Below are 27,564 nucleotides of genomic sequence, written 5' to 3' on the forward strand. Positions count from 1 at the left end.
CTTCTCTGTTGATTTGACCTCAGTTGCGTTTGATAGTATAATAAGGCACCTGTTAATGCTAGTGTCTACTATCATCAGAAGTCGGGCCTTTTCTCTCTCTCTCTCACACACACGCACGCGCGCACACACACACGGACTCCTTCAAAGCATCTCCCGTACACAAGACCTGCGCTAAAAGAAATTCCATCTTCGAGCACCGGCGTCACATTACATCCTTGATTATATAAAAAATGGAAGGACAGGCATAGACGCGCACGAGGAGCAACAGTAGAGAATGCAGCAATATCAGAATACAAGGTAGATTTGACTTGCATGGAAGGAGTATTTAGGATATCTCTGCTTAGGAGGCGCATGTCCTCCACCCCCCCCCCCCCCCCCCCGGCCGTCTTTTGCATTCATCGAGAAGCTGCTTGCTGAATGTCCAGCCTTTGCACGGTTTGCATAGGGCATGTGATGCACACACAGAACAGGAAACTGGCTGCAGGAAGTTTTATACACATCCAGAGGTAATATTGTCCTTCCCAGACACTTGCAAAGAGTATATTTGAACTGGCCTCTCACAATAAACGTTGTGGCATTTTAAATAAAGAACATGTAGTATTGATAAGAGGACGATCTGATCTGTGTGTGATGGGGGGGGGGGGGGGCACTGCAGCTTCTTCCCTTGTTTGTCTTTTCCCGGAGGAAGCGGAAGCTGCTAACTGATCAGACCCCCCCCCCCCCCCCCCCACCTCATCCTCCAGCAAGAATGTCAATCAAACAGGTCTGCAGCTTCTGGTGGAATGTAATGCAGGAGAAAACGTCCTCTGCACAGTAAAAAGTTGTTGATTAGTGATGTGTCATTTCCTGATCTGCTGCGATGCTGGGGGAGTGGCTACCATGAGTACCCCCCCCCCCCCCCCAACTCATGCTGCTACTTTGCCTTGTCTTTGGGGAGGGACGTCGCTGCATCAGTCTCAGGTGAAGCCAGAGGCGGGACTTCAGAAGCAGGAGGGCACTCGTCTTTCAGGGAGGTCAACTTCTCCGCTGAGGCAGCGATGCCCGGCTTAGCGTCGTCGGGCGTGTGTTCGTTGGGGATGAGCGGAGCCGTGGTTTTCTGCAGGCAGAGGAGAGCATGCCGAAAAGACACCGATCAAGTCAGCTGCAGCAAAATGAAATGGAACAAAAAACAGTTGCAAATAGGCCGAGTTTTATGTAAAACCAGGAACTCAGTGCAAATCATTGCAGTGTGTTTCTGTGTAGGCGAGTCCTCACTGTGGCTTGTGGTGCTGGGACAACGCTGCTGGAAGAGGGCGGCTCAGAAGAAGCTGCAGAAACAGACGATTCCTCCCGCATCAGTCCTCTTCTGTCCAAGACGCTGGAGAGCAAGACAGCCCAATCAGATTTGTAGAAAAGACACAAATGCAAAAGTCTCATTCATCACCGGCACCAATGCTGAATTATTGACGGCAGCAGGAGGAAGTTACCTCGGGTACGCCGGCCCACAGAGCACCTCGCAGCAGTTTTTGATGATGTTCTTGTGACTGTACGGATTCTGGATTCTGTTCTTTCCCGACCAGGATCCTTTAATCTGAGCGTAAAAACAAAATGCACACAAGACTCGGCACAGGAGCGACAAATCTTCCCAAAAGCATCAATCAACCTCCCGGCACATCTCTGACAGTCGCTCTCATTTCTCATTCAGAAAGAGTTTGCCTGTGCTGCATACCTTATTCACAAGCTTAGCTCCATTTTTAGATGTTATTCCCACAGGCCTGGCTTTGACCTACTAAAAAAGATCCGGTCGGGGATTTCATCGTTCCCGGTTTGTTAGGAACTGTGTGCCAGCGGGTTGGAATGAGCGCAGCAGACGCAGATTACGGGCACTTTAATAATTAATTGATAAATATCTGCATATGCACAGATAAAATGCTCTTCCACACATCGCTTAATGCATTATTTAGCAGTTTACAAGAAGCATATTTTAACCCCTGAACATCCAGGTTTATTCTTTTAATTTATTTCTAGGCCGAGTGCATCAGATACGCATTCCGGAACCAAACTATTTTTCACAGCAGGAATGGAAATATTATAGATGTGATTTCCTTTCCCTTTGAACATGCTGATATAATTTATGCGTATTAGTATATAATTTCTTTATTCAACAAATACAACTATAAGTATAAAAAACCACGCAATAGTAATAATTTAACTGCAGTCACTTTAGTGCTATATTGAAGTGTAACTGTAAAAATACAACTTAATGGTTTCACTGAGAAGAGAAAGTAGACTGGCTTGTATACAACATTCAATTAAACCCCAAAAAAAGGCCGTCTTTCACTGCGAACTCCTGCTGGGCAGCCTAAAATCACTAGATACTGGTCACCAGTCTGCCCTAAATGTACTCCAGGACTGCAGGCTGGATTGTATGCAAACGTCCCCGAGCAGCTACAACCATCAAGGTGCTTTTTTCTTTATCTCACCATTTACATCCTCCTCTTCTCATCCCTCCTCTCTCACCCACCCTCATCCATCCTTCCCCGACTCCTTGTTTAGTTTGTCCAGTTTGCCCTGCAGGTATCGATCCGCCTATTATTAGACCAATCATAGAGAAATGGCGGCGCTGACAGCAGCTGATTTCAACTCCCCGGAGCAACAATTCAACGGCGGTGCAAAATGGCAAACTTCGTTACTGATTAAACAGCAGCAATGAGGCCAGCCGTAAACACACAGGAAGGAAAGCGGGGAATCATAAATGAATCGTTACAACAAAGTGGGAGTGCACACTTGCTTTTTGGCCAATCTGGAGCATCCCACCGCCATCACTGCACTGCTATTCGTTCTAGCCGCTGCAGTCAGATCCTGACTAGCAAAGCCTTCAATAAAAGTGCAAACACCGTTGTACACACAGAGACATAAATCCACCTGCGTCACTATACCAATCACCAATCTGCTTTAAAGCCTGAATCTCCGTGTCTGTTTAAATCTGGTAATGAGATCATGCAATCACCCCCCCCCCCCTCATTCAACTTCACAGGCTTCTCCTGAATGCAGCTGACAAGTTGAATGGAAATGCTGTTCTAATTTCAGCCCCCTTCCATCAACACTTTGATTCTGAGCAGCAGCTAGTTCTGCACAATTTTACATCACGCCGGCGCCTTCGTGAGCCGAGAGGAGACAATTTGTCACGTTAGAGAATAAAGATGCTCCAGCTGTGTTGGCCACATTTAACAAGACTTTAGGTCTGGATCGAAAGACGACATCTTCATATCTGAAAGGAATACGGATCTTCAATAAAGATAAAGCTCGATAAAGCCATTCCAGCATGCAGTGGCGGACTTACATCCTCATTGGTGGTCTGGTTGAGAGAGATCAGGTAGGTGTGGAAGCCGGTCAGTCCCACCACTGACCACAGGGTGAAGAAGCACACCAGCACCTCCAGCACAGTGGACGGGAGTTAAGTAAATAGCGACAGATGTGCTGCTCGGCACAAAGTCCCTGATTAAACAGCGAACAGCAGGTAATGCCAGAGCGACAGATGTAGCATGCGTCAACGGAAGGAGGTTCGTTTCCTCGCAAAAAAAACGGTAACTGTTCCCACTGTAGCCTGTAAAAAAAAAAAAAAGAGGATGTGCTTTACGGAAGAAGACACACATGTGTTTCATGTTTGTGTCGAGTCATGCAAGGCAACATTGGCCAGGGTTGAAATGTGTTTGAGTCTATTCCAAGATATCAGGCATTTATCTCACGCCGGTTTGGTGAGCAGAGCTTTAAAGGATATGTTCCAGGTGTTTCCTTCAAGGTGTTCAAAAAGCCATCATCCACTGAACCTGTGAACAGAGCAACACAGAGATTAGGTTTTTTTATCTTACATATTTCTCCAGTATTAAAATAAAATACAATTATTTATTATCCTGACTGGGACATTCTTGATTCTCAGTTTCAGATTCACATTTCCATATAAACCAGAAGCTGCCGGTGAGCTTTGCTGTCGTTCATGTTTTGCCCAGTGATGCCCGTTTGTGTCCCATAATTTATCACACAAATATATTTCAAATCAATTAACTAACGTGGAGGGCAATCATTTATTGCTGCTCACTATAGTATTTTGCTGTGGGGATGTCATTAGCTGGCACTAGACCAGGACACGGGTACGCTCGCCAGACCAGGGGTGGCCAGTGTGTGTGTGTGTGAGTATATAAAAGGCCATTAAATGCTGGAGATGTCAAGCAAACAGCTGTACAGATGTCTGTTTTATAAATGTAGCCGGTGAGAGAAAATGCCTTTTGGGCCAAGTGGGATCTTTATTGCCACAAGGAGGCACTGGAGAAAGCGAGAAGCGAAGCCGAGCCCGCATTCCGGCTCTCATCACACAGCCATGGATTCTTATCCGTTCCTCCCGATCGGACGCATTGACGACAGGATACTCACGCATAACCACATGGACGATGTTAAAGGTGAAGATGTAAATGGTGAGCAGGGAGAGGGTCGTAGTGAACAGGTAGAAGTATCTGTAGTTCCTCTTGCCCACGCAGTTTCCTACCCATGGGCAGTGGTGATCAAAGCGGTCTATGGACAGAGATTAGAGGACGGCGTCAAAAAAATAGAAGCATAGAACCAGAAGTTCCACACCTAGATTCTTAGGAAATAGCCACATTTAAAATGCACCAGGACATGTCGCAGAATATTGGTCAGAGACAGCTTTTTGCTGCACCGTCTTTTTAAAATTCAAAACCTCCTCTTTGACTTTCTTCTATAAGTTGAAGGTGAGCCAAATGTTGTTCTTGCGCGAATACAAAACACAACTGTCAATTTTAAATCTTCCTCAGACTTTTGCCCAGACATGCTGCAAATATTTGCTGGAATAAAGTTGGATCTGTTGTGAAAGGAAAGGAGATAATGCCGTCCCCCACGTGTCCTTCCAGCGGAGACATTTCGATCTGCGCTCCATAAAGCCATTCGCAAAACAAACGAGCCGTTTGTAGCTTTACGCATCCAGAGCTTTTGTCAGATGCAACAAATTCACAACATCATCAAATAAACATCAGAAAGCGTTTACTGCACCGAGCCTCGACAATAAACCCTATTAAATCCAAGGGATTACGAACAGAGAGAAAACACATCATGAAACATTTAACTCCAGATAGCGTTTTTCTTTCAACACGGCCGACAGTTGAGAATAGGGATGGGAACCGAAAGCTGGAGACACGACGCCTCGACGGCGCAAAATGCTGCAATAGTTGCAAAGTGGATATAACATCTTAACACCTTTTTTCCCCTAAATGAGAATCTTATCAAAGCTCATCCCTACCTGAGAACGATGCACAGCAGTATCTCTGCATGCCAAAAACACTTCAAGCTATCCTTGCATAAATATAATCCTGTTCTTCCTAATTTAAGAGCATTTCATGCACAGCTGACGGGACGTGTCGTGCGCCACAGATCCTACTATCACAGCTTATAGACTCCAGTCTGCAGTGTATTAAATACACTCCCCAACATTTTCATATTCCTACTCTCTTTCTCTCTGTCAATCTGCATCACAGGTTTTTACAGCATTGGTTTCAGCAGCTCTGACAAGCATCTACCTTCAGCACATTGTGCTCTCGCATCAGCGGACGGCATTAATGAACATACAAAGGAAGAGACGCCAGTTAATAACACGCCGGTTAAATATGAGCAGTGCATGATGGGCATTGTGAGCTTATTGGATTACAATAAAAAGCACATTTTTAAACTGCGGATCAACTGCAGCACAACAATTATCCTCACTGAATATTAATGCCAGAAGCCTCAAATTAAAGCTGAAAGCTTTTTTTCCCAGCTTCAAAAGCAAACTGAATTACCATTGGGTCAATTCTATTCACTGAAAAAGATCTACACATTAAACTAAAGGCCTGAAAGCGGACCGGCACTTAACCCTCCTATAGTTTTAATTTCGTTCTCCCACGTGCTGCACACTGAGCTAAAACACTGCTCCAATACTCCAATACTCCGTGTGCTCTACACCAGACATCTCATAATAAAATTGCACCAGAGGAAGCCTGGAATAAAGAAATAGAATTTGTAAAATGGTTTAGATATATATATATATATTTGATTTTAATCAGGAAAAGATGAAAACAAGGCATGCTGCTGTGTCTTGCTTGGACTCTTTGTGTGTCTTTCTACAGCAGATGGGCACAGTTGAAGAAATGTTCACAATGACTCAGCATTTATTCCCTCAATGAGCCCCCAGTCTCCAACCTGAGCTCCTCCCCCCCCCCCCCCCCAGACGCATTCCTCAATCATCAGAAGCCAAATCACTGCTGTTCTGCAGGGCTGAGGCATGACACACACACACACACACACTTGAAACGCCTTTCAAAACTCAAAGCACAGTCTATAAAAACATTCCCTGTGAGGTTTCTGGCTGTCTTGTTTCAGTTTTCAAAAACTTTTCCACGCCGTCTTCTTTAACCGACATTTATTTTTAAAATGCATCATCATTGTGGTAAATGAATGCAAAAAAAAAAGTAATTAGGATTGAGGCTCCGGTAATTAATATTCTGCAAACAAAACAACATCTTTCGATGTCCGTAAAAAATGCACACAACAGAACGACGACACCATCGGAACGGACAGCGAATGGAACGAGGATTCTCACCGACGCAGTTGTCACAGATGCTGCAGTGAGACGCTCGAGGCGGTCGGAAGATCTTGCAGGTGTAGCAGTACTTCAGCTTGACGATCTGGTTGTTAATCTGAACGTTGCGGATTCTCGGCGGGGGTCGCTGTCCTGCAGGAACGTTCCCGTTGGCAGCCTCTGTGGAAGACAGAGAGAAACAACGCTGACGACTGTAATCTGACACAGCGGCATCACAAACACTGAGGAAAATAAAAACATTCACACATTTGATGATGTTATAAAAATATTTGCTTCACAAATGTTAATTTTCTTGCATGTGTAATCACATCTGATAAAATTCTATATCAGTCTATTGGTAATCTGTACTCTGCAGGAGCCCAGAAATTCAAGAGGCAAGCTAATGACCAGAGGGCTGCTGCTGGAATCTCTCAGGAGAGAAACGATTTGGGAGAAGCCGACCGTAGCCTTCCTGCCTTGGGAGGACATGCATGTTAATGGGGAAGAAAGAGCACTTTCTGGACTCTTTTGGATTTGAATTCAATTATCTGTGCTGGAGAAAACGGCCGGAGGAGTAGAGGAACGATTTTAAGCTTGTTAAAAAAAAAAAAAAAAAATGCTCAATGGACAATGGTTCAGCAGAAATGTATCCGTGCTACATATACGAGAGAGAGAGAGAGAGAGAGCGACAGATAGAGATTGATAGAGAGAGATAAAGATAGCTATAGAGCAATGGAGAGAGAGATAGCTAGAGATTGATAGATCTAGAGATTGATAGAGAGAGATAAAGATAGCTAGAGAGCAATAGAGAGAGAAAGAGATAAATTTTATCTGACAGACATTTCTCTACATTATGAATCTACATGGTGTAACGGCTTTTACGATAAACCAGCAGAAAACTAGATGGATGAATCATCGCTCTCAGGGAATGATGCTACTCCCTCGGGTGGAAAAGCTCCGACCGCTATTATATATTCCAAGAGGAAGCCTCCCTCCATATTAGCATTCGCCCTCGGGACTAGTTGCTAAAAGGCAGCGGTAGCTTCATCAACATGTCCGTCTGAGAATGAGATAAAATATCCATACCTGCCTCTTCTACTGGCAGTTATCTGTTAAAAAATAATGGGGGGGCCCATATTCAGCAAACACTGACCCCAACACAAAACCTTCTCTCATGGCTGGATGCAGTTGGTGAACTAAGTGCTTCATGTACGATGTTTCAGGGAATATTCTTTACATGGTCCCTGTTTACGCAAAGAATGTCTTGTTATTTTTGGGAGGTTTGTTGAGATGCGGAATGTAAAAAAAAATGATCCAAACAAAAATAGGAAGAGAGAAAACAGAGCAATCCATCAGAGGAGTTTGAGGGGGTAAATGACATGAGAAAACAGATGTGATACTTTTACTTTTTTTTCTTCAATCAATTGTTTATGCTTGTGTGTGGGAAAACTTAAAAAACAAAAAAACACATGCAGTTGAGATAAGATTCCAAAGAAAACCCTGACACCTTGAAAAATAGTGAAATTTAACCGCATTCTTTCGTGTCCACTTCATTTATCGATCATGCTGCTAGTGATTTACTTATTTTTAATTAATCCCGTGCCTCTATCAAACTACTTTTAGTTCCCTTGTGTCTAAATGGTGCTATGCATCTAAACCTTCCTCGCCTTGGGGGGCCGGAGGCATGTTATTACGCAGTACATGTGTAATTCAACATGGCAGATTCTATTCTTTGCCACCTTCCTTGTGTTGCATAAGAGGCGACAGCTCCACATGTGTAATTGGGATGATAATGAACAGCACATGAACTTTAATAACCATTTGTCCCCTTGTTGACATTAGAGCTGAATGGATGCAGATAAGGGCTTTGTGCCCGAATGCATTATCAGTCGCAAACAAGAGCAATGAAGGCTTCAGGTGAGGCGCTTGCTGCATGAAGCATAAAAAAGGAGAAAGAATATAATAAAGAAGTAGTTAAAGCCGTCCTGGAGCTCACCGATTTCCATCTCAATGAACGTGGCCTCTTCTGGGAGGGCGCGAGGCAGCACCCCCGGGTCGCTGAAGCTGGTCCTCAATAACAAGGCCAGGACAAAAAGGAACAGCAGGATGGCAAAAACTGGGATGGCAGGAGATAGATGGACAGCCAGGTACGGGCATCTGTAAGAAAACAGAAAGACGATAAGCAGTCGTCCTCAACGCAGGCGAGGGGATGAAGCGCGGTGTTCTCCATTTAATGATCCAGAAGCCACATAAAAATTAAAAAAAATTACTTATTAGCACTGCAAATTGCTGTAAAATTATTTTAATAAACATTAATCCATTAATGTGCTTTTGGGGGAGTTTGTTGTTTACACAATAAATTCAAACATTCCTGGAAGAAAAAAAAGAAAAGAGAGAAATACAGTTTATTTTTCCATCCACGGTTTGATTTACTCTGTTCACAGCGTCAACAGTTGGATCCGCAATCTATTGTGCGAAACAGTGACATTAAGAAGCTTCCTTTTTTAACGTCCACTTTGAGCTTGTGAACAGGAAATGGAGGAAACGGTCCGGGACACCAGGACAGCTTCGACAGAGCGGAGCAGCTGGCTTCTGCATGATGTTATTAATAGTTAAGCTGTGCCGTTAAACTCTTCTCCCTCCCCAAATGCCCAGGATCATATATTCATCATGAAACACCGACGCTGTGTGTAAAGACTGCAAGATGATAAGACACACACTTAGACAGCAGAAATGTCTGTGGCGGATAGATCCGCACTTTATTTGAACATCCCGCATCATCTACGATTCCAACAAGTCAGAAATGTTTTTTGGCTGACTTGCAAGGCATTTGTGAAAAATGCAATAACCTATATGGATAACTTTACCTGAATCTAGTGGGAAGGATTAATTATTTTGAATCCAAAATGATTATTTTATTATGATGCAAGTCTTTCTGTCATTTGAGAAGCTTGATCAGTCTTGCCATTTTGCACTGATTGATGTTTAAAAGAGGCAAAACAACAACAACAGCCCAAATCTATTCGGACCGCTGATAACCGCAGCTGAAAATGCTGTTTAGTTAATCAAATAAGTGATCATTACAATAGACCGTAAAGCTGTGACGAAGACTCCAGGATCCATACCACCCTAAACATCCGCACAAACAAAATCCACGCTGCGTGACGCTTCCTCCCTTCTCACCACACGCAGCTTAAAAAGTTTAAAAGGAAGTGGATCGCTCAGTACGCCAGAACAAAGTCTGCCTGTGTGGGTCTCACTGTGAACAAGGTGCGTCAGCATACCTGCGCACACACACACACACACACAACACCTGCTCGGCCGGTCTGAGCAGTTTATCAGAACTGCCTTTTGTGCGCTAATGGAAAAACTCGGCGCATAGAACAAATCAATACGCGTTTCCACTGGACCAAGCCTTTGAGGTACGTCTGGCCCATTTGTTGGTGCAGAGAGCAGCCGGAGGCAGCCTGTCGATGAAGAGTAATTCCCATAATGATGACCCCCCCCGCGCAGGTATTCTTAGCCCACTCTGTCGCCGCTTCCTGGATGTGGCCGTTTCCTTTGTCGTCGAGGAGTAGGGTCACCGCCAATTCATCAGTCAGAGCAGCGACAGAATTAGAACGGGACCCAATCAGGTCCCGCACATCCATGTGTGGGGGGGGGAATGTTTTCATCAGCGAGGCGATCAATCAGACCACCAAATCTCTGCCTCTCCATCTCATGTCTGAGAGCGCAATCAATGAATCCTCTCCTCTAACTCCCGGCAAGACAGCAAATGAACATCTACTTTAAAATGTTAATGCGTTCCTGTAATGTCTGACTGATAATCAGTCATTATAAAAATAACCAGTCTGGAAAGCAACACAATGACAGGACATTTTACATGAGCCTCGAGAATGATAAACAGGATAAACACTACCGTCTTATTTTGGAAAGAGTAAAAAAAAGAAAAAAAACAGGGAGACATTTTTTCCTGGATCAATCAATTTTAAACTACACAGATGTGAGGAAGAATCATCCACCCTAAAAAGCATCCCCCTCCTCCTCCTCCCCCCTGCTCCTGTCGGAGAGGAGAGAACAAAGCCTGAAAATCACTGTTACTGCAAATGGAGCACGTACGGTACTCCGAATTGGAGATAAATCATGTTATTGCTCATTAAGCAAGGAACGACATCCAATTTCTGATTGGCTAACGGAGAGACAGGGCGGGGCTAGATGCTGAGGAAGGCCTAAAAAGCATGACGAGGGGGCAATGAATGCCCCCCCCCCCCCGGTATGTTCATTATGAAAGACAGAATCACAGTCATCATCCTTCACTTCCTTCATCCGAGCTCCAGACCGGGGAAACAATCCAACATGGAGAACGCTTTGTGAGCGGAGGCCGGACCAACTTACAACCATAAAACCTTTTCTTTTTAACTTACCGATATAATTTAAGTAATGAGAAGATTAACATAGTATTTGTATGAGACTGCTAACTGCTTTCTTGAACCTTGCTGTGGCCGTTCAGTTGGACTCCTTGTTTAGATGCTTCCCGTCATTACAATTTCAAATGGGCAGGTCAAAAATCGCATTTGTTTCAAAATTTCCGGAGACCGGAAATCGTCCCCGTGTTTGTGCGTGTCAAATCCGCACGTTAATATCCATCCTCCCCGTGAGATGTCTTTATGCGCTGCTGTAATATGATCGTAGCGTGCTAACAACCCTTCGGCCATTAGTCACTGCAATGCCTCCTCAGGGCTCAGATCAGCACCCCCCCCCCCCCCCCCTTCTCTCTCTCTCTCCTCCGACCCGGGGGAGCAGGATGCTGGTAAAGTGAAAAGAGGTGGGAATGGCCAGGCACAATGTGGCAGCAGCTACGTAGCTCTGTTCCTCTTCTATGATATAAATCCAATCGCCCCATCGGCGGCGTGCACAGTGCACGCACACGCGCACACACACACACACACACACACACACAAGAGAGGCTATTGTGTTACAGAGAAGGATTTTTGCGCATCCTCATTGCATCTGAAAGGAAGAAGAAGCGAGTGAGACAATGAGTTGATGCCGCATGAGAAGCAGCTTTGTGAGCATCAAACTCGTGTTGTCTTCATTTAAAACGAGCCGCTGTGCAGCCTGAACCGGTTTGGGTTTGCGTGCCGTGTCTGCGCCGGCTGACAGCGGTTGCACAGCTAATGAGTCCGTTGGGTTTGGACAGACCTGCTGAGACGACAAGAAATCGACAACTTTCCTTTCTTTGACCAGAAGATAAGCTGAACTGCAAAAGGATGTTAAATATTTAACAGTGCAGCGGCCAGCTGGGAACTTTTCCTTCAGCTGGAACAGAATCCCACAGCATGCCCGGAAGCTACCAGATAACAAATTGGTTTGTCACAAATCAAAGGTAAACAAGGCAGTTACAGATCAGCTTGCACAGTAAACTGATCCATATATATATATATATATATGCGTCTCCTTCAGGTACAGCTTAAACGCTGCACAACAAGCTACAACAACATCTTCGCCACTGAACCATAAATTCAGAGAGGCCAAGGTCAAAAATATTTGCTTGCAATCACATGAAAACGCCTAAAAAATGCAACCAATCAGATCAGCTGGCGACCTCTTGAGATTCGGGGTGGGCAATTGGTTTTTCCATGAGGCCACATGAGAAACAGAAAATACTCTGGAGGGCCGGGCCAAAAGGCTGAACTCAATTCTGCATAATATCAATTGTATTTCTTTATATAAAAAAAGCAGTAAATAGCTTGTAAGAGTATATGTTATTTTGGTTTTCATTTATGTTCCTATGAATGCCTTAAGCCGTGGGCCTTCACACAATTTCATTACCGGTATGTTCGCATAATGACAATAAGGAATCTTGAATCTTGAATCTTAGCATCCTAGAGACATCACAGACGCATCATATCGAACTGTCACTGAATGCAGTTTTAGTCCACGCATGAGGTCAAATTAGAAAATGTGTTTATTTTGTAATTTTCAATTAACATTACAGGGGCCGGTCAGAGTCAACCAAAGGGCCGGTTGTGGCCCTGGGGGCCGTACACAACTTCCTCCAGCTGTTTCTGGAGCAAAGCATGCGCCCGTGGCGCAGTTGGGGGGCCCAGACAGGAAATGACTTACTCGAAAGCGAAGAAGAGGGCGCAGGTCCCGACGATGAGGAACAGCGTCAGGTAGAAGACTCCTTTCTGCCGGGCCATCATCACCCGCCCGTCGCAGCAGAAGCTGTTCTTACCCGGGAGCTTCTCCCATTTGCGCACCTTTCGCGTTATCATCACCGCTGACATGTTGGCGTCTCCTCTTCCCTCTCGGGGGGGGGGGGGTGTGGTGGTGGCGAGGGGGGGGGTAACGTCAGATGTTATACCGTAAAAGGAGCCAAACAATAACCAGGAATATTGCTCAGTCAGTGTGACATCCCGTCACCGGTCATTAGACGAGCGGCGCGTCCTGAGGCTTCTGCGCACGACGACGGTGGAGCATGTTGGCTTTGGGTGAGACGCGTCGCAGTCACATAATCAATGTGTTCTAATCCATAACGCGTCGCTCCCACGGCCCCACGCTGCTCCGCGCTGCCTCCTCGAGATGGAGCAGAAATGCGCCCGAACGACGCGCAACGCAACCCGCGGCTGGCGCGTCCGGAGAGAGTGGACCCTGACCGCTGGCGTTCACGTCATCTCTGTAAATCAGAAATGTGCTGCTCCGTCTCCACAGATGAGGTTATGACCGTGCAGTTTAAAAAGAAAAGAAAAGAAGAGAGTAAATAAACGATAGGAAAAATGATCACGGATCAGGAACGATTGGCTCTGGCGGCGCAAACCTTGACGCGCTTTCTCCCGCAGCGCTCGGTTTGAGTCAATGGCAGCAGGAAACACGCCTCGATTGAAGCGTCTCATCTTAAAGGGGCCGAACAGGCGAAGGAAAAATGGAACAAAGGATACAATAAAGGTTCTTATTTTGGATCTCATTAATATGCGAAAATCTGGTCGCTCTGGAGACCGAGAAGAAGTCTATTAATTAAGATAATTGGGTATCTGTCTGTCCCCGATAGGGTTAGTCCCCAAAGTGTTCCAGAAGAGCAGAGGTCCTCAGAGATCTATTTATGGATGGAGAAGGATGCTCGTTTTTACCCTCCAGGAACATTCATACAAATAGGTTCATTGTTTATATGAAAATAAGAAAGGCAACTTTCAACCTGTTGAATAATCCTGTGTATGATTTAATTATATGGATTCTCTGTTAGCACTGTTCCCTCACTCACAGCAAGAAGGTCATGGGTTCAAACCTCGGCATTCCCAACGTGGCTCGAGTTTGCATGTTCTCTCTGTGTCTGAAAGGGTTTACTCCGGGTACTCCTGTTTCCCTCCCACCATTGAAAAATATGTAATTTAGGAACAGGTTATTTGGGCCCATAGAGACGGCGCGTTCAGGTCGCAGCGACTCAGGACCAACTCGCCACACAATCTTGTGTTTTCATTGTATGTACAATTGTTTAATAAAGCTGCTTATCTTATAATAAATATTTATTTGAATTAATTAGAACCTCATTTTGATGTGCAGCTTAACCACATTAGAATTTTGTTTTTTATTAGAAGGTTGGCAGGAATTTTGTTTGTTTGTTTTGAAACAACTATTTGATTAACTAAGCTACCAAGGTCTGAGGATAGATCCCATTTCAATGGGAAGGCCTGCAAAAGGCAGCAATATTTCATTGGCGGCCTTGCTAAAATATTATTTCCCCAGTTAGAGACAAATTTAAATTGCTTTATTTTAGCAGATTATATCTGATGCAAAAAATACTATGTTTTATTTACTATGCATAACATTAATTGACTTTTTCTGACGGCGAAGTAAATCTACAGTCGCTCATCCTCATGAGATATGCGCCGTTTTGTCTCCATCTATCGGCATGAGTGAGAAAATCATCCAGAGAGCCTTCTACTGAATGAAATGTATCTAGAGTCGTCCTTCCTTACAATTAAAAAAAAATATATATATATATATATATATATATATATATACTAAACATATTAAGGATATAGCTTTTCTAAGAAACGCTTATTTTATGGCGATTTAACTGTAGCCGGAACTCTGAGTTTCATTTCCAATAAAGTTGGCTATTTCAAAATGTCCGTCCTGCATAATCATCCGACTCGAAACACGCGTCGTTTGTTGTTCTCGTATATAACGACCGTTTGTCTTTCGTCGGAGACAGAAAACATGTGACAGTGAATGCGTTTGTTCTAAATGGATAATGTGCCTTGTCTTCGTGTGTCTCAGTGTCACACACAGCTGTTCAGGTAAAAGGCCGTTTATGCAGCTTTAAATTAGCAAGTAGCTAGCATTGCTAAACAACGTTTGATGATCGCCCTTTATGTGATGCAGTGAATTTGATGTCTGCTTTAACAGGAAAACTCTACAATCAAAAGGCCTACTTGACCCAAGTTTTCGTTTACTCAAAGACTCGGACGAGACGATCCTCCTCCCGCTGTTACCGTCTCGCCTGTCGCAGCTTGATCTGCAGTCTCTCGGAGCAATCGTAGGTTCGGAGAGCACTTGTGAAATAGTTTGGAATCAGGTAATCAATTAAAGATGAGTTTCATTTGAATAACGCCCACGCTGCTGCCTGAAAGTGTTTCAGTAACCCAGGGCCGTTCTGTTCATTCAGTCTCCTCTGCAGGCTAAAAGGTCACGACGATGGACGCTCGGTGATAAACTTCAACAACTCCTCCAGGAGCTGCTGGACTCTCGTGGGGAGGAATGGACGGAGGAGCTGAAGGGAGATCTCCCTCGCAGCTTCCAGAGGCATGGAGATTTACTCCTGCTGGGCGACGGCAGTTTCTCCCTGCCGCTCTGGGAGGACATGGGTACCATTCTGAAACTTTTACTTACAGTTTGTAGGTATACTGTACACAATAATTAAAGATGGCACTTAGTGATGACGTTTTTTTTTTTTTTTGTAGATTCTCAACAGCTGTGGAGTGCAGTGGCCAAAATATTTGGTGCGAAGCGCCTGGCGAAGATGAGTCGAATATCGAGAAACGGATTTCGGTCTCCTGCTGTGACGATGCTGTTGGGAGAGAACAGCTGGGTCCAACATGTGGACAATGGGATCAGGCAAGTCTCGGCTCAAGTAGCTTGTGTTCCTCTTCATGTTCTCATCGGGTAGATCTCGAGAATGAACAAATACTTTGGCGTTTGAGTAAAGCTGTACTTGAGGTTAGGCTAATCGGCTGCTCTGAATTAGCAGAGAGTGAAAGCTTGCGTCAGACCCGTGGCTATCCCGCTATGCATCCCATCTCCGCTGGGTATTTGCTCCAGTCCCACCTGATTTAATAACCTTTTTCATTTCAGGTATGAGTTCGATGTCACAAAATGCATGTTTTCAGCTGGAAATGTCACAGAGAAGCTACGGGTGGCAGGATTTGACTGCAGAGGAGAGACTGTTGTGGATTTGTATGCAGGTGAGTTAATTTTTTCCCCAACATGTGACGGTCTAATTTTTTTTTGACTTTAACATCGCTGACGGGGATCCAGTAAAAAGCGTGTCCTATATATCATATTATCCAGAAACGCTCCCCATCATGTCAAATATTTATGCTCTCCTCGTGGGTTATTGAATGTAATTTATGTAACGGCTTTGATTGAGTGTAAATATAGCTGCTGTACATTTTGGTTTAGGTATCGGCTACTTCACGCTTCCGTATCTGGTTCATGCACGAGCCGGTCACGTTCACGCCTGTGAGTGGAACCCTGACGCGGCGGAAGCTTTGCAGAAAAACCTCGTGGCAAACGGGATGTCGGACCGCTGCACCGTTCACCGGGGAGACAACCGAAAAGTGATTTCTTCTTCCGTACATCCCATAATGCTGACGTGATATTGGGTTCTTTCTTAACCAGGGCTGAACTTTCCACTGAAAATTAGAGCATTTGTGCCAGAAATTGCGCTCGGGCCACAGTTCCTCAGCGCTGCCTGCTACGGATCAATAGAGAACGGAGAGATAAATGCTAAATATCAGTTTATTTCAATATTTAGATGTTGGAATTCCTGTAGAAGTACATTTTATTGTATGGATTAGTACATCAATGTAAAACTGAAATTCAATTATTTAGGACTGGTTTAGATAATTAGATCATTTATTAACTGTGAAATTGCGTTTTCCAGCTCCAGCTTCGTGACATCGCCGACCGCGTGAACTTGGGTCTCCTACCGACCTCCGAGGACGGTTGGCCCGTTGCCTGTCGACTTCTCAAGAGGGCAACCGGGGGCGTTCTGCACATTCACCAGAACGTCGCTTCCCCGCCGCCCGGCCCGGCAGCCGGTCCAGGAATCGACGATTCCACCGGGAGAGCTTCCGGTAGGACGGCGGACGGGGAGGCGTGGCGGGTTTGGGCTGATGAGACGGCGCGCGGCGTGGCCTCCCTTCTGAAGGACGCCACTGGAGCGGCGTGGGTCGCGAACATCCAGCACATCGAGCGTGTGAAGTCGTACGCGCCGCATGTTCACCACATCGTGCTGGACTTGGAGTGCAGGCCGGCCTGAGACGAACGCAGACGCCGGGCGGAAGAGAAATCAATCGGCTGTCCGGGCCGATGAAGCCGAACCTGGTTCCCGTCATTAGTCAGCAATTGTGGTTTATTGTTATCTATTGTTAATCAATTATTTGTCCAGGGCAGGTTCTCTGGGCACATTTGCTATTTGCTATTAAAAACAAATAGTCATATTAAAATACAGGATTCATAGAAATGATTGTAAAGTTTAACTTCTCCAAGAAATGAGGAGAGAGAAAAGAAAAACTGCTTCTGAGCAACGGTGGATAACTGAGAGGAAGAAGTGAATAAACTGCCTCCCCCATAAACGGAAAGCCGATGCTTGACTGAGTGGAGTTGATGTTAATTCTGTCCTTCAGCAGCTTCGACGGACACAAATCAGGGAATACCTTCTGGATAAATCGTGTTAAATCAGTGGAGGTCGATGCCGAGCGGCTGTTTGCTTTAGTGTTTTCCCCTTTTTGACGCCCATCCGTGTCCTCGGTGCAGGCGATGAAAGCACAAAATGCATCTTTACCAAAAGACCCATTTTCAACGGACACGGTTGGATTTTATTGATTGTTTTCAGTGAGTGACGGACCCGTAAATGTTTGTTCAACGGGATTATCCTGAGCTGTGTCTTCATCATTGCCAGCTTAGTCTGCAAAGACACGGAGGGACCCCCGTTTCTAGCCTTCGGGTACGGGCGTGTTTGGTTAGATCAGACAGACGAAGAAACAAACAAACTGTTTGCCTCGAAACCGACTCCAGGAACTCAGAACGATGTGTTTAACATCTTGGGTTCTGATCCGCCCGGTGCATTCTTGCTGTTTTTGTGCGAGTTCACTCCGGGCTTCCTCCCAGAAGTCTAAAAACGTGGGTCCCGTCCCGTGACAGGGGCCGCACAGAAACCTCTACCTTTAGGAATCTTTGTAGATTGGAAGGGAAGAGCCCATTCCATTCTGGAGTGGATCCTCTAAGGGGAACAGGTATTTGGCTTTACTTCCTCAAACAGCACCGAAATGTCTCTCAGCGTTTCCGTCTATTGTTCTGCATGGTGAGAACGTGAAGGAAGCACCCGGTGCGTTTTGGATTGGGTCCATTCGGGGGGGGGGGCAGGTGCGTTTCCACATCAACGCACCTGTCATGGAAAATGCAAAACTTTCTCGTCTTCCGGTAGTCGGGACTCCGCCGCGGCTCGGTCAACACGACGGCAGACGGAAGCCGAGCAGCTCCACCTGAGAACAGGTCGCGGGAAAGCGCGTGAGCGTGTCTCCGCGTGTGTGTCACTTTGCGTGACTCAAGGCGTCGCCGGCGTCTCTGCTACTTTAACCTGTTTCTTTTTTTTTTTTGCTGCGTTTGTCGCGCGTGCGTGACGTCAGCAGCGTTCGGAGCGGAGGAGTTCGCCTTTTCACAACAGGTGCGTGTGATTCTGTTTAAAGGGCTTTAATCCAGAGGCTGCGACGGACAAGCGCGTCCCGGTAAGCCTTCCGGTAAACCCTCCGGTAAACCCTCCGGCGCGTCGCGGCGTCGTTTTCTGGAGACGCTCCCGCACTTCGCAGCGAAGCTTTCAGGAGGAAGGTGGAGGTGAGGCTGCCGGAGCTTCTTATGTTTCCTGTCCTTCTGGATCTGCAGGTGTGTCACAAGGTTAGGTTTATATTCTGCGTAAATTAAATAAAATAAATTCTGTAAAGTCATTCAGCGGCTTTTATTTATTATCTATTATTAAATCGATAAAAGTATTTATTATTGTTAGACTAATTCCGCTTCATTGAAAATGTGCGTTATTCCGGTTAGTGCGCTCTCTCTCTCTCTCTCTCTCTCTCTCTCTCTCTCTCTCTCTCTCTCATGTTATCAGGTTAGCGCTCTCTCTCTTACTAAACGCCTGTTTGGTTATTTACCTTCAGGCATTCAAACAACGAGGAAAAAGAGGATTATTATCTTGTTTTGGACTGCCTGTCCCCCCCCCCCCCCTGATTTTCCTCTCCACTGAATTCCCTTTGTGGCGGTGAAATGACCGTCTAGAGTTTCACATGGGAACATGGGCGGTGATAAACGTGATGCTGCGCTAAAACAAATGATCTCCACCCAGCTCTCTGTATCTTTAGAGGGTGGGGACCCTCGATAACAGCCGCCTTCTTGTTGCTTTTACCTCCACCGGTTCAAAACAAACTTTCAGCAGGGCACAAGGATCCCCGTGGGACTTTAAAAAGCCTCCCGCATCCTGGTTAGTCGTTCGTCACATCATGGGAAAGTCGCGCGTCCGGCCCGAAAGCTTGTTTTCTGGAGCTGCAGATTAATTCCTGTCACGGAATGTAAGGACATGTTTGCTTTTTAGTTGCTTTTCTTTTTTTAGATTGCCGAGGGCCAGTCATTTTGACTGATCTTCTTTCCACTGCTTGGAGGCCAGCAGGAGAGACGCAGACGTCTCTGGTTGGGGTTGTTTTTTTTTTACGCTCCATCTCTGTCCTAATCTCGTGTTCCCCTTCAGACGACCTCCATGGGTGAGCGGCCGAGCTGAGCCGAGGCAGTTATACCCTTAATAAAGGGTCTTCGGTGAACGCCGCCATGCCCCACGCCGTGGAGACGATCAACCTCGGCTTCCTGTCGGACGGCGAGCAGGAGCTGATCCTGGAGGTGCTTCGGCGAGACGAGGAGCTGAGGCTGGCGGAGGAGCAGCGAGTTCGGTGAGGAGAGCGAGCATCTTTCATTCGTCATTAGACATATGATACTGATAATCATTAATCATTTAGGTATTGGCTAAATGATCCTTTAGTTCACTGTGACCTCCCCCAGAGAGGGGAGGTTTTCATGACATTAACATCCAGCGTGGGAACGGGATGAACGCGATGACATTAACATCCAACGTGGGAACGGGATGAACGCGTTGGATTTGGGCCTACCCTAACGGTAGGCCCAAATCCAACGCGTTCATCCCGCTCCCTCACACCTCAGAGGGTGTGAGGGAGAGCGCAGACCTCCGCCAAGCAGCTCATTCCCCTCTGGTTTACACCGTCCACATGGTGATCTGGATCATCACCAAAAGGTTCTGGATTGTTCCTGGTGTCTTTATACACCAACCATGAAAATTAAAAGTGAATCAGAGTTTGTGTAATTTTAACCGATTTCTTTGAATCCATAAATGGAGTTTTAATGTTAAAATGTTAAATGACCTCATTCTGGATCAGATCCAGAAGACATTTTGCATGATGGCTCATATCGGACCCCTTCATGACTGTGATTTTTGGAGAGTGAATTGAACGCGTATTTTACAAGATATGATGGGTTTTTTTTAAAGCCTCCATTATAAGTTAATGGGATTTTCTTTTCTTTTTTATATATATATATCCTGACTGGTATCCGGATCGCTCTTAAAATTGTATGAGCTCTAAATTAGAACAAACCCCATCTTCAGATTTTTTTTTCATCAAGATCCATTCAGCAGTTTTTCCGTAATCCTGCAAACAGACAGACAAATGCCGGCAAATATAACCTCCTCGACGGAGGTAAAAACGGATAAATTAAATGTTCAACTAGAATTATAATGGTTTCTTTCTTAAGCACAAGCACTCCCTGCATCCCTGCAGGAAGGAATTCTGCACAATGAAGTCATAATGCAGCAGCGTTCAATATCAACCCTGTTCATATTAGTGAAATCGCTTCCTGAGAATTAAGTTTTAAATAAAACTATGGGTCAGTTTCTGCTGTTAGTCAGGCTCTGTATACTAAGCAGAGAAACATTAGTGGTCTTCATTGTAATGGTACTAAAATATGTGAATTATAATTCTTTCTTTAAATTGGGACGTAGATGGATGCTAACTTTAAGACGTTACTCGCCGCTCTGAGAACTTGCTCACGTCAGAAAGTGCAGAGTGACATCCTTAAAGAGCGAGTCCACTCTGCAACACAAACACAAACACAAACGCGGTTGTAGTCAGAAAGCCCCGAAGCTTATCGTTTCCTCTCCGAAGCGTCGAACATTTTGGTAGGATGTGTGAAATCGGTTGGTGGAAATGAGTTTACTATCTGATAAGGCAGGATGCTTCGCCTTCCATCACTTGTTCCTGTTTGACTCTCGTTGCCCACGGAAACGTCCTCGCCGTCTTCTTAAATGTTACAGACTTGGCGGTGTAGGAATGTCGGAACAAGTTGCTTGCTATTTCAGACAAACTAACAGAGTTTACATTTGAACGATCCCCCGCTGGAATCGGCTCATTTCCGAGCACCGGTTCTGTGTTTGTGCTGCCTCTCATAAATATGTAAATCAATGTTATAGGCAGGCGTGCAAAGCGCCGCACGCGGTCTACCCTGTGGTGCATTTACTTCAACATTTACTTTCACGTATGTTTCAACATTCATGACGCCTCGCTGCTCTTTCCATGCTCCAATGGTTTATATGTTCCCCTCATAGTAGTTTATTCTTACCTCTAGAATTACCTTCATGAAATGTCGGTCATTTTCAGGCCTGGAACATATTGATACAAACTTTTCCTAACGTCTGTGCATTTCAATAAACTCCTCTCTGATTGGAGGCAGCTATCAACCTGCCTGTCTCACTGGACACATCAAAGCCGGGTTGTTTGGATGTTTCTATTTTCTGACCTGTGTGTTATTTCCTGTGTTTAATTGTTATATTTGCTTTATGGCCGTTATCTTACAACGGCTGACTCTCTTCACCAGGTTTCTCTTAGAACATTTTAGTGAGACTTCACACCTGGATAAATTTAAGGTTTTAAAATAACTGCTAAATGAGGGAAAATAAACTAAGGTGATGGAAAAGAAATAATAATAGAGTACTAGTATCACCCAAGTATCTGTATGGCACCAATATAAGAAACTCAAACAATACCCAGCCCTTTTGTTGCTAGGTAAATTTACATTGCGGGCCATGCAGATGACCATAGATAAACAATATCTCTGTATCTTAACATAGAGGTTCTTGCGTTGCACATTAGGCACGGTGATTAAAGGATAGTATGGAATGCAGTCATTCTGCAGAAGTCTGACACATCTCTTTATAAGATTTACTTCCGTTACCGGGATGTTTGTGTGATGCAGTAAACGAAACTAAATGTAATTTGCACAGTAATGTCGGTCTCACTATTCCGTGTGATTTTGGAAAACTGATCCTCATCGTTTGCCTCAATCACGGAGGCAGATGATGAGAGAGCCCAAAATGCCACCATAAGAATTACTGTCGACAAAATGAAAATCCACGACTTAAGTTGCTGCTCAGACATTTGGATTCGTGATATTTGTTTTGGAAACGTGCAATTAGAAACGTTCTTTGCTTGAACGCATCTCCGTGGAAAGGAAGGCTGGTTGGTAATCAATCACTCGCATCTGCAGGCGATTAGTCTGTTCATTGGGATGGTATTTATGACCAATAGATGATTGAAGAGTCTCTTCAAAGGACGAGCCTCTTAGTTTTGACTTTTGACTGTCTCAGGAAGTTGAGGACAGATTTCCTGGACGTGAAGAGGAAAGGAGCTAAACGTGGCAGCGGCCGATACCGTCAGAGCGTCTGTGGCCGGTGCCTGGAACCCCTCAGTCGACTGACTTTTTTCTCCAACCAGTGCAAGATGTGCAAACACCACGTGTGCCGTAAATGCCGAACAGTCCTCCCCGAAGGATCCTGGCTGTGCAGCGTCTGTGCCAAAGAATCGTAAGAGGACGTTTCCTTTATTTTTTTATTTTTTTTAAATACTCCCTCTTGAGTTTTAGCGAGTATTGTGTCTGGATCATAAGCTCCTTTTGTCTTTAGGCTTTGTTACTCGATAGTATGAATAATATATGCATTAGCATCTGTCAGTACGATGAATGCATGCTGCACGCGACGATGGATGTTTCCCAGTAAGCTGCTTTAACGCTACATGCGAGGATTCTATCAGCAATGCATTAAGCAGCAAGGTTTTTGAACACTTTTAAATTCTGCAGGCCTTTTTAACGAGTGTTCATTTTGCATTCTAGGAATGTGAAGAAAATGACTGGCGACTGGTTCTACGACCAGAGAATCAACCGGTTCTCTGCAGTGCCTGCGCATGACCTCATTAGAATCTCCTTGAGAAAGAGGATTCAGTGTAAGTAGAGGAAGAGCAAGTGAGTTCCAACTGTTAAAGCAGGCATTTAAACAGCCTTTAGTGTGGGCCTCGCTAACGTCATCCCAGATCGGTGAGTAGGAACCGCAGCAAAGTGGCGTCGAAACGTGTCTTTCCTTTCCTGCCGTCTCGCAGCGAGTCGGCGCGAGACGGCCGGTGAAGTGCTGCTCAGAAGTACTGAGCTCAACAAAGTTCCTCCCGTACCTCAGGCCAGGAAGTCCAAGCAGACGGCTGGCAACAAAAAGTGCGTCGTCATTCTTTACAGTGTTTTCCTCCGTTTTCAGACACGTTGAATTCTCTCATCCTGCTTGTCGTGCGTTTCTTTGACAGCCCTCCGCTTATGAATTCTGCATCGTCTGCTTCAAGGGAAACGTTACACAGTGACGCAGAGTCTGTGGGAAGCGTCAGCGTAGTCAGCAGCAGAGCCGGTACGGACTCCGGCCGCGGGACCCCCGAGCAGCAGAGGTGAACCCGGCCCTGGACTCGTCGTCTTTTTTTTAAGTTGGGTTAAGTTACCTGGCGATTAGTAATGATTTGTTTCACCACACAGGAGAGCGAGACGATCCGTTCAGTACAGCTCAGCAGGATCCAGTGCTTCCAGTATGACCGTCCCATTCAACGCGGATACGGCTTCCGTGGACGGCGCCAACGCAGAAGCTGCCAATGTGCGATGCGTTCAAGTACCACTCAGGTTTTTGTCTCAAGTCATTGCGCTGCGTTTCCTTTTGACGGAGAGTCCTCTTTTCTGTCGCTACAGGCCTACGAAGTGAGAGCGGCCGGCCAGAGCGCGGATTTAGACGTCGATAAACTCTTCAAGAAGAGCATCAGGCGAGACACGAGGTCGAACGGTTGGTGTCTTTTTAGTGCTGGTTTCTTTTGCTCCAGAATGAAAACGCAAACATTTTGTTGCCCGCAGCTTTACCTACTGGTCTGCATTTTTCTATCCAGAGTACGTGTTGCCGCGGGAGCCGTATGACGGAGCTGAGATGTCGAAGGCCTCCATGGGCAATCGGTGCAAATCGGCACCAGGCCTAGACATTCAGGTAATTAAATACATTTCTGAAAAGGAAATGGATGAAATGCCATTTAAATGGGAGTCTGCCTGTTGTGGTTTGTGCAGGGATACACTTCTGTTTTCTTCCTGTGATCCTGTTTGTCAGCATCCACGACACAAATAGAATCTATTGTATAAATTGGATTACGGGTATTTGCTTTTCCAAATAAACCTAGAGCAAAGCCCATCGTCTGGTTTTAGAGCAAACCCTAAACCCTGGCATTTAACCCTTTCAGATAACTGAACACTTCCTTGTTAAATCCCTTTTTTTTGGTTGTCCTGCTAATCCACGGAACGAGTTCCGTCGGTCCTCAGTAGAATTATTAAGAAGATCCGTCCTTGTCAAATGGAGCCTGCGTCATTTCTTTATTTGCTAATCGCATGATCCTTATATCGACTGAAAGAAAATCACGATCAGTCTTCTAAATGTTTCATTTAATGCAGCAGGAAGAAAGAGAGGAGGATGAAGATATTGACAGATTGGTTACCTTTCATAAAAGGAAAATGGCTTCGAGCTCCTCCAGCCTGCAGAGCTCAAAGGTAAAGTATCGACATTTCTTAAAGCTCACATTCCTCCTCCAATCCCTCTAAAGAAGAGCAGCTCTCAGATAAAACCCGTAAATAATAATCTCCCTCCAGAGCACGCTGGGCAGCCTGATGAGCGTTTACAGCGAGGCGGGAGACTTCAACACCGTGGACGTGACCGGAGCGGTCGTCTTCTCCATGAGATACGACCAGCAGAGCCAGAGCCTCCAGGTCTTCGTGGAGGAGTGTCACGATCTAGCCTGCGGGGACACCGCACGACAAAGTTCCAACCCGTAAACATGAAACCTCTTGCATAGCTCGCACACACACACACACGTGCACGCACACACCCCTGATGTTAGCAGGCCTCTGATCGGCGTAGATAAGCAGTCGTGTTTGCACAGCCTCTGTAATCTCAACTCAGAGGTGATGACTTTAATTTTACAGGAAGGTGAACGGCAAACGCATTTAAAGGGGGGGGGGGGGGGGGGCAGGCACACGCCGGAGACTGGAGAGCCCTCCCCCGACAGAAAGGCTGACACTTCTGTTTTTTGTGTTTTCAGTTACGTCAAATGCTATCTGCTTCCGGACAAATCTCGTCAGAGCAAAAGGAAGACCAGCATTAAGAGAAACACGCTCAACCCGGTCTACAGAGAGACGCTTAAGGTGATGATTTCTGGCCGCGCCCCAGCGAGTGGCCTTATCTCGTTGACTTGGCGCTCCCTGATTAGTGACATAGGGCCATGCCTGCTGCAAATAATGACCACGCCTACGCGGAGCTTTGAATTGATATTGACTTTGCAGATTAAAAACAGAGATGTTTTTGCTCCTGGCCTCCACCACTGTAGAATCAAGTTTAAATGCAGCAAGACTGCTGCACCTGAAATTATCCAAAGGAAGCCATGTATTACCAAGGCATTGTGCGGGTGGAACAAACATTTACAGCCTCCATTAAATTCTGAATCAGTCTTGGTCCTCCATCCATGATTGATTACCATTCTTTAAGGCTTTCTTCTTGCTCATCAGTACTTATATTTTGTGTTACCTCGTCTTCTTTACCCAACAGTACTCCATCAACCACTCTAAGCTCTTCACCCGCTCGGTGCTCATCTCCGTCTGGCATCACGGTCGCCTCAGTCGGAACGCCTTCCTGGGAGAGGCGGAAATTGCTCTCGACTGCAGAGACCTCAATTCCCCGTACGTGGAATGCGTGGCTCTCATGGGGAAGGTAGAGATGATCTCGATTCATTCGACACAATTACCGCTGCGTAACGTTCCCCTGTGGAGTTTTCTTTGAAATAATAATCTGGTATTAATCACCAAAATGATTTAAGTGTATCCTTTTATCTAATAATGCGATGAATGGATTTACCTTATATAGACCAGGCCAATTAAAAAATGTTAAGAGAACATTCAGCTTTGTCAGTGGTTCAGTTTTCTACTGTCCTGTATTTGTCACCATGTCGTAAATCAATTTAGATTTAACTTGTAATTTGATGACGTCTTCAAGTAGTGAGATCAAAGTGTGCTTATTAATACTGCTAACTTGCTTGCCGTATTCTTGTTTGACTTCCTGTGTTTCTTGAAATTTGATATAGTCGCCGTCTGCCCTGACCGCCTCACCTTTTGCCCAGTACAAAGGAGATTTAGTCATCTCATTGAAGTATATTACGCCTAAAAATCAAACAACCGTGAAAAGCAAAGGTGAGGCTGAGATGTTCTCTCTACATGCTTGTTGTATTTTCCCTCTCTCTAAAAGTGGCCACCTTCTCCTCAGGCAAAAAGACGGAGACTGGTGAAATGGGGGAACTGCAGATCCTAGTTAAAGAAGCGAGTAATTTGATGCCGATGACGGTGGGAGGAACGCTGGATAGCTTCGTCAAGGGGTTGGTGTTGATCTTACTTTATTCCACAGGGGCTTCGGCCTGTTCAGGCTGACTGTGGATGTGGTTCTACAGGTACTTGTATCCAGCCAAGGGAAAGACCACAAAGAAGAAGACGCCTGTCGTCAAGAAAAACTTGAATCCGCACTACGACCACATATTTGTGTACAAGGAGCTGTCTCTGGAGCAGCTGAAAGACATGTGTCTGGAGCTGACGGTGTGGGACAAAGAGGCCATGCTGAGCAACGAGTTCCTGGGCGGAGTCCGGCTCAGTTCTGGAAAGGGTAAAATGATTCCAATAAAATCCCCATATGCGTCTTTCTTCACCTGACTTTTAGGAATTCATCTCAGAGTTGGTTCTAGTGGAATGTTAGAATATTTTTTAACATTTCTCATTGTGTTATTCTCTCCTCTGCAGGCACTGTCAAAATAGGAAAAGAGGAAGTGCAGTTGGAGTCCGTGGGAGAGGAAGTCAGCTTGTGGCAGAAGATGATGCAGTACCCTGACTCGTGGGCAGAGGGCGCTCTTCCACTGCGTTCCACCATGAAGGCGGACCAATAAACAACACATGCCAGAACCCTCCACAAAAATCCCCAAAAAGCATTCCAAACGAAATGTGGCGGAGCTGTGAGGTCCGAGACGTTAATCTGCAGATTGTGGAATAACTTTCTGACTTTAACGTGGTCTTTAATTACAATTTGCACAGATGTGAGACCGCGAGGTAAATAAGCTGCTGGTCTAAATGCTACAGTAATAAAAATGTGCGTTTATTACCTATATATTCTATGCTTTGATGTATTTGTCGTTTATTTCTGCCATACATGATTAAAGTCATATTTTGTAATTGTTAAAAAAAACAGTCTACTCTGT

General features: G+C 45.4%; 3 protein-coding genes across 3 annotated transcripts; 2 read left to right on the top strand and 1 right to left on the bottom strand.

Moving 5' to 3' along the window:
- Window positions 1-913: 913 nt before the first annotated feature.
- Window positions 914-12,894, bottom strand: zdhhc9 (zinc finger DHHC-type palmitoyltransferase 9). The gene is made up of 9 exons (XM_068740367.1): window positions 12,731-12,894; window positions 8,601-8,761; window positions 6,626-6,784; window positions 4,411-4,548; window positions 3,761-3,809; window positions 3,323-3,425; window positions 1,467-1,570; window positions 1,255-1,357; window positions 914-1,096 (listed from the first exon to the last, which is right to left on the bottom strand). Exons 1-9 carry the CDS (start codon window positions 12,892-12,894, stop codon window positions 914-916), a joined length of 1,164 nt encoding a protein of 387 aa, XP_068596468.1.
- A 1,907-nt stretch (window positions 12,895-14,801) lies between these two features.
- On the top strand, window positions 14,802-17,462 carry trmt12 (tRNA methyltransferase 12 homolog). Its single transcript, XM_068740522.1, has 7 exons — window positions 14,802-14,904; window positions 15,014-15,182; window positions 15,273-15,471; window positions 15,568-15,721; window positions 15,959-16,068; window positions 16,286-16,443; window positions 16,770-17,462. The coding sequence occupies exons 1-7, from the start codon at window positions 14,852-14,854 to the stop codon at window positions 17,145-17,147; spliced, it is 1,221 nt and encodes a 406-aa protein (XP_068596623.1). The 5' UTR covers window positions 14,802-14,851; the 3' UTR covers window positions 17,148-17,462.
- Window positions 17,463-19,702: 2,240 nt separating this feature from the next.
- sytl4 (synaptotagmin-like 4) lies at window positions 19,703-27,505 on the top strand. Its single transcript, XM_068740484.1, has 16 exons — window positions 19,703-19,821; window positions 22,584-22,799; window positions 23,105-23,214; window positions 23,368-23,476; window positions 23,563-23,697; window positions 23,783-23,912; window positions 23,990-24,080; window positions 24,181-24,275; window positions 24,734-24,826; window positions 24,926-25,104; window positions 25,375-25,477; window positions 25,878-26,039; window positions 26,410-26,515; window positions 26,589-26,697; window positions 26,770-26,978; window positions 27,113-27,505. The coding sequence occupies exons 1-16, from the start codon at window positions 19,703-19,705 to the stop codon at window positions 27,253-27,255; spliced, it is 2,109 nt and encodes a 702-aa protein (XP_068596585.1). The 3' UTR covers window positions 27,256-27,505.
- The last annotated feature ends 59 nt before the right edge of the window (window positions 27,506-27,564 follow it).

This window comes from Brachionichthys hirsutus, chromosome 6 (genome assembly GCF_040956055.1).
Source record: "Brachionichthys hirsutus isolate HB-005 chromosome 6, CSIRO-AGI_Bhir_v1, whole genome shotgun sequence".
Taxonomy (NCBI): Eukaryota; Metazoa; Chordata; class Actinopteri; order Lophiiformes; family Brachionichthyidae; genus Brachionichthys; species Brachionichthys hirsutus.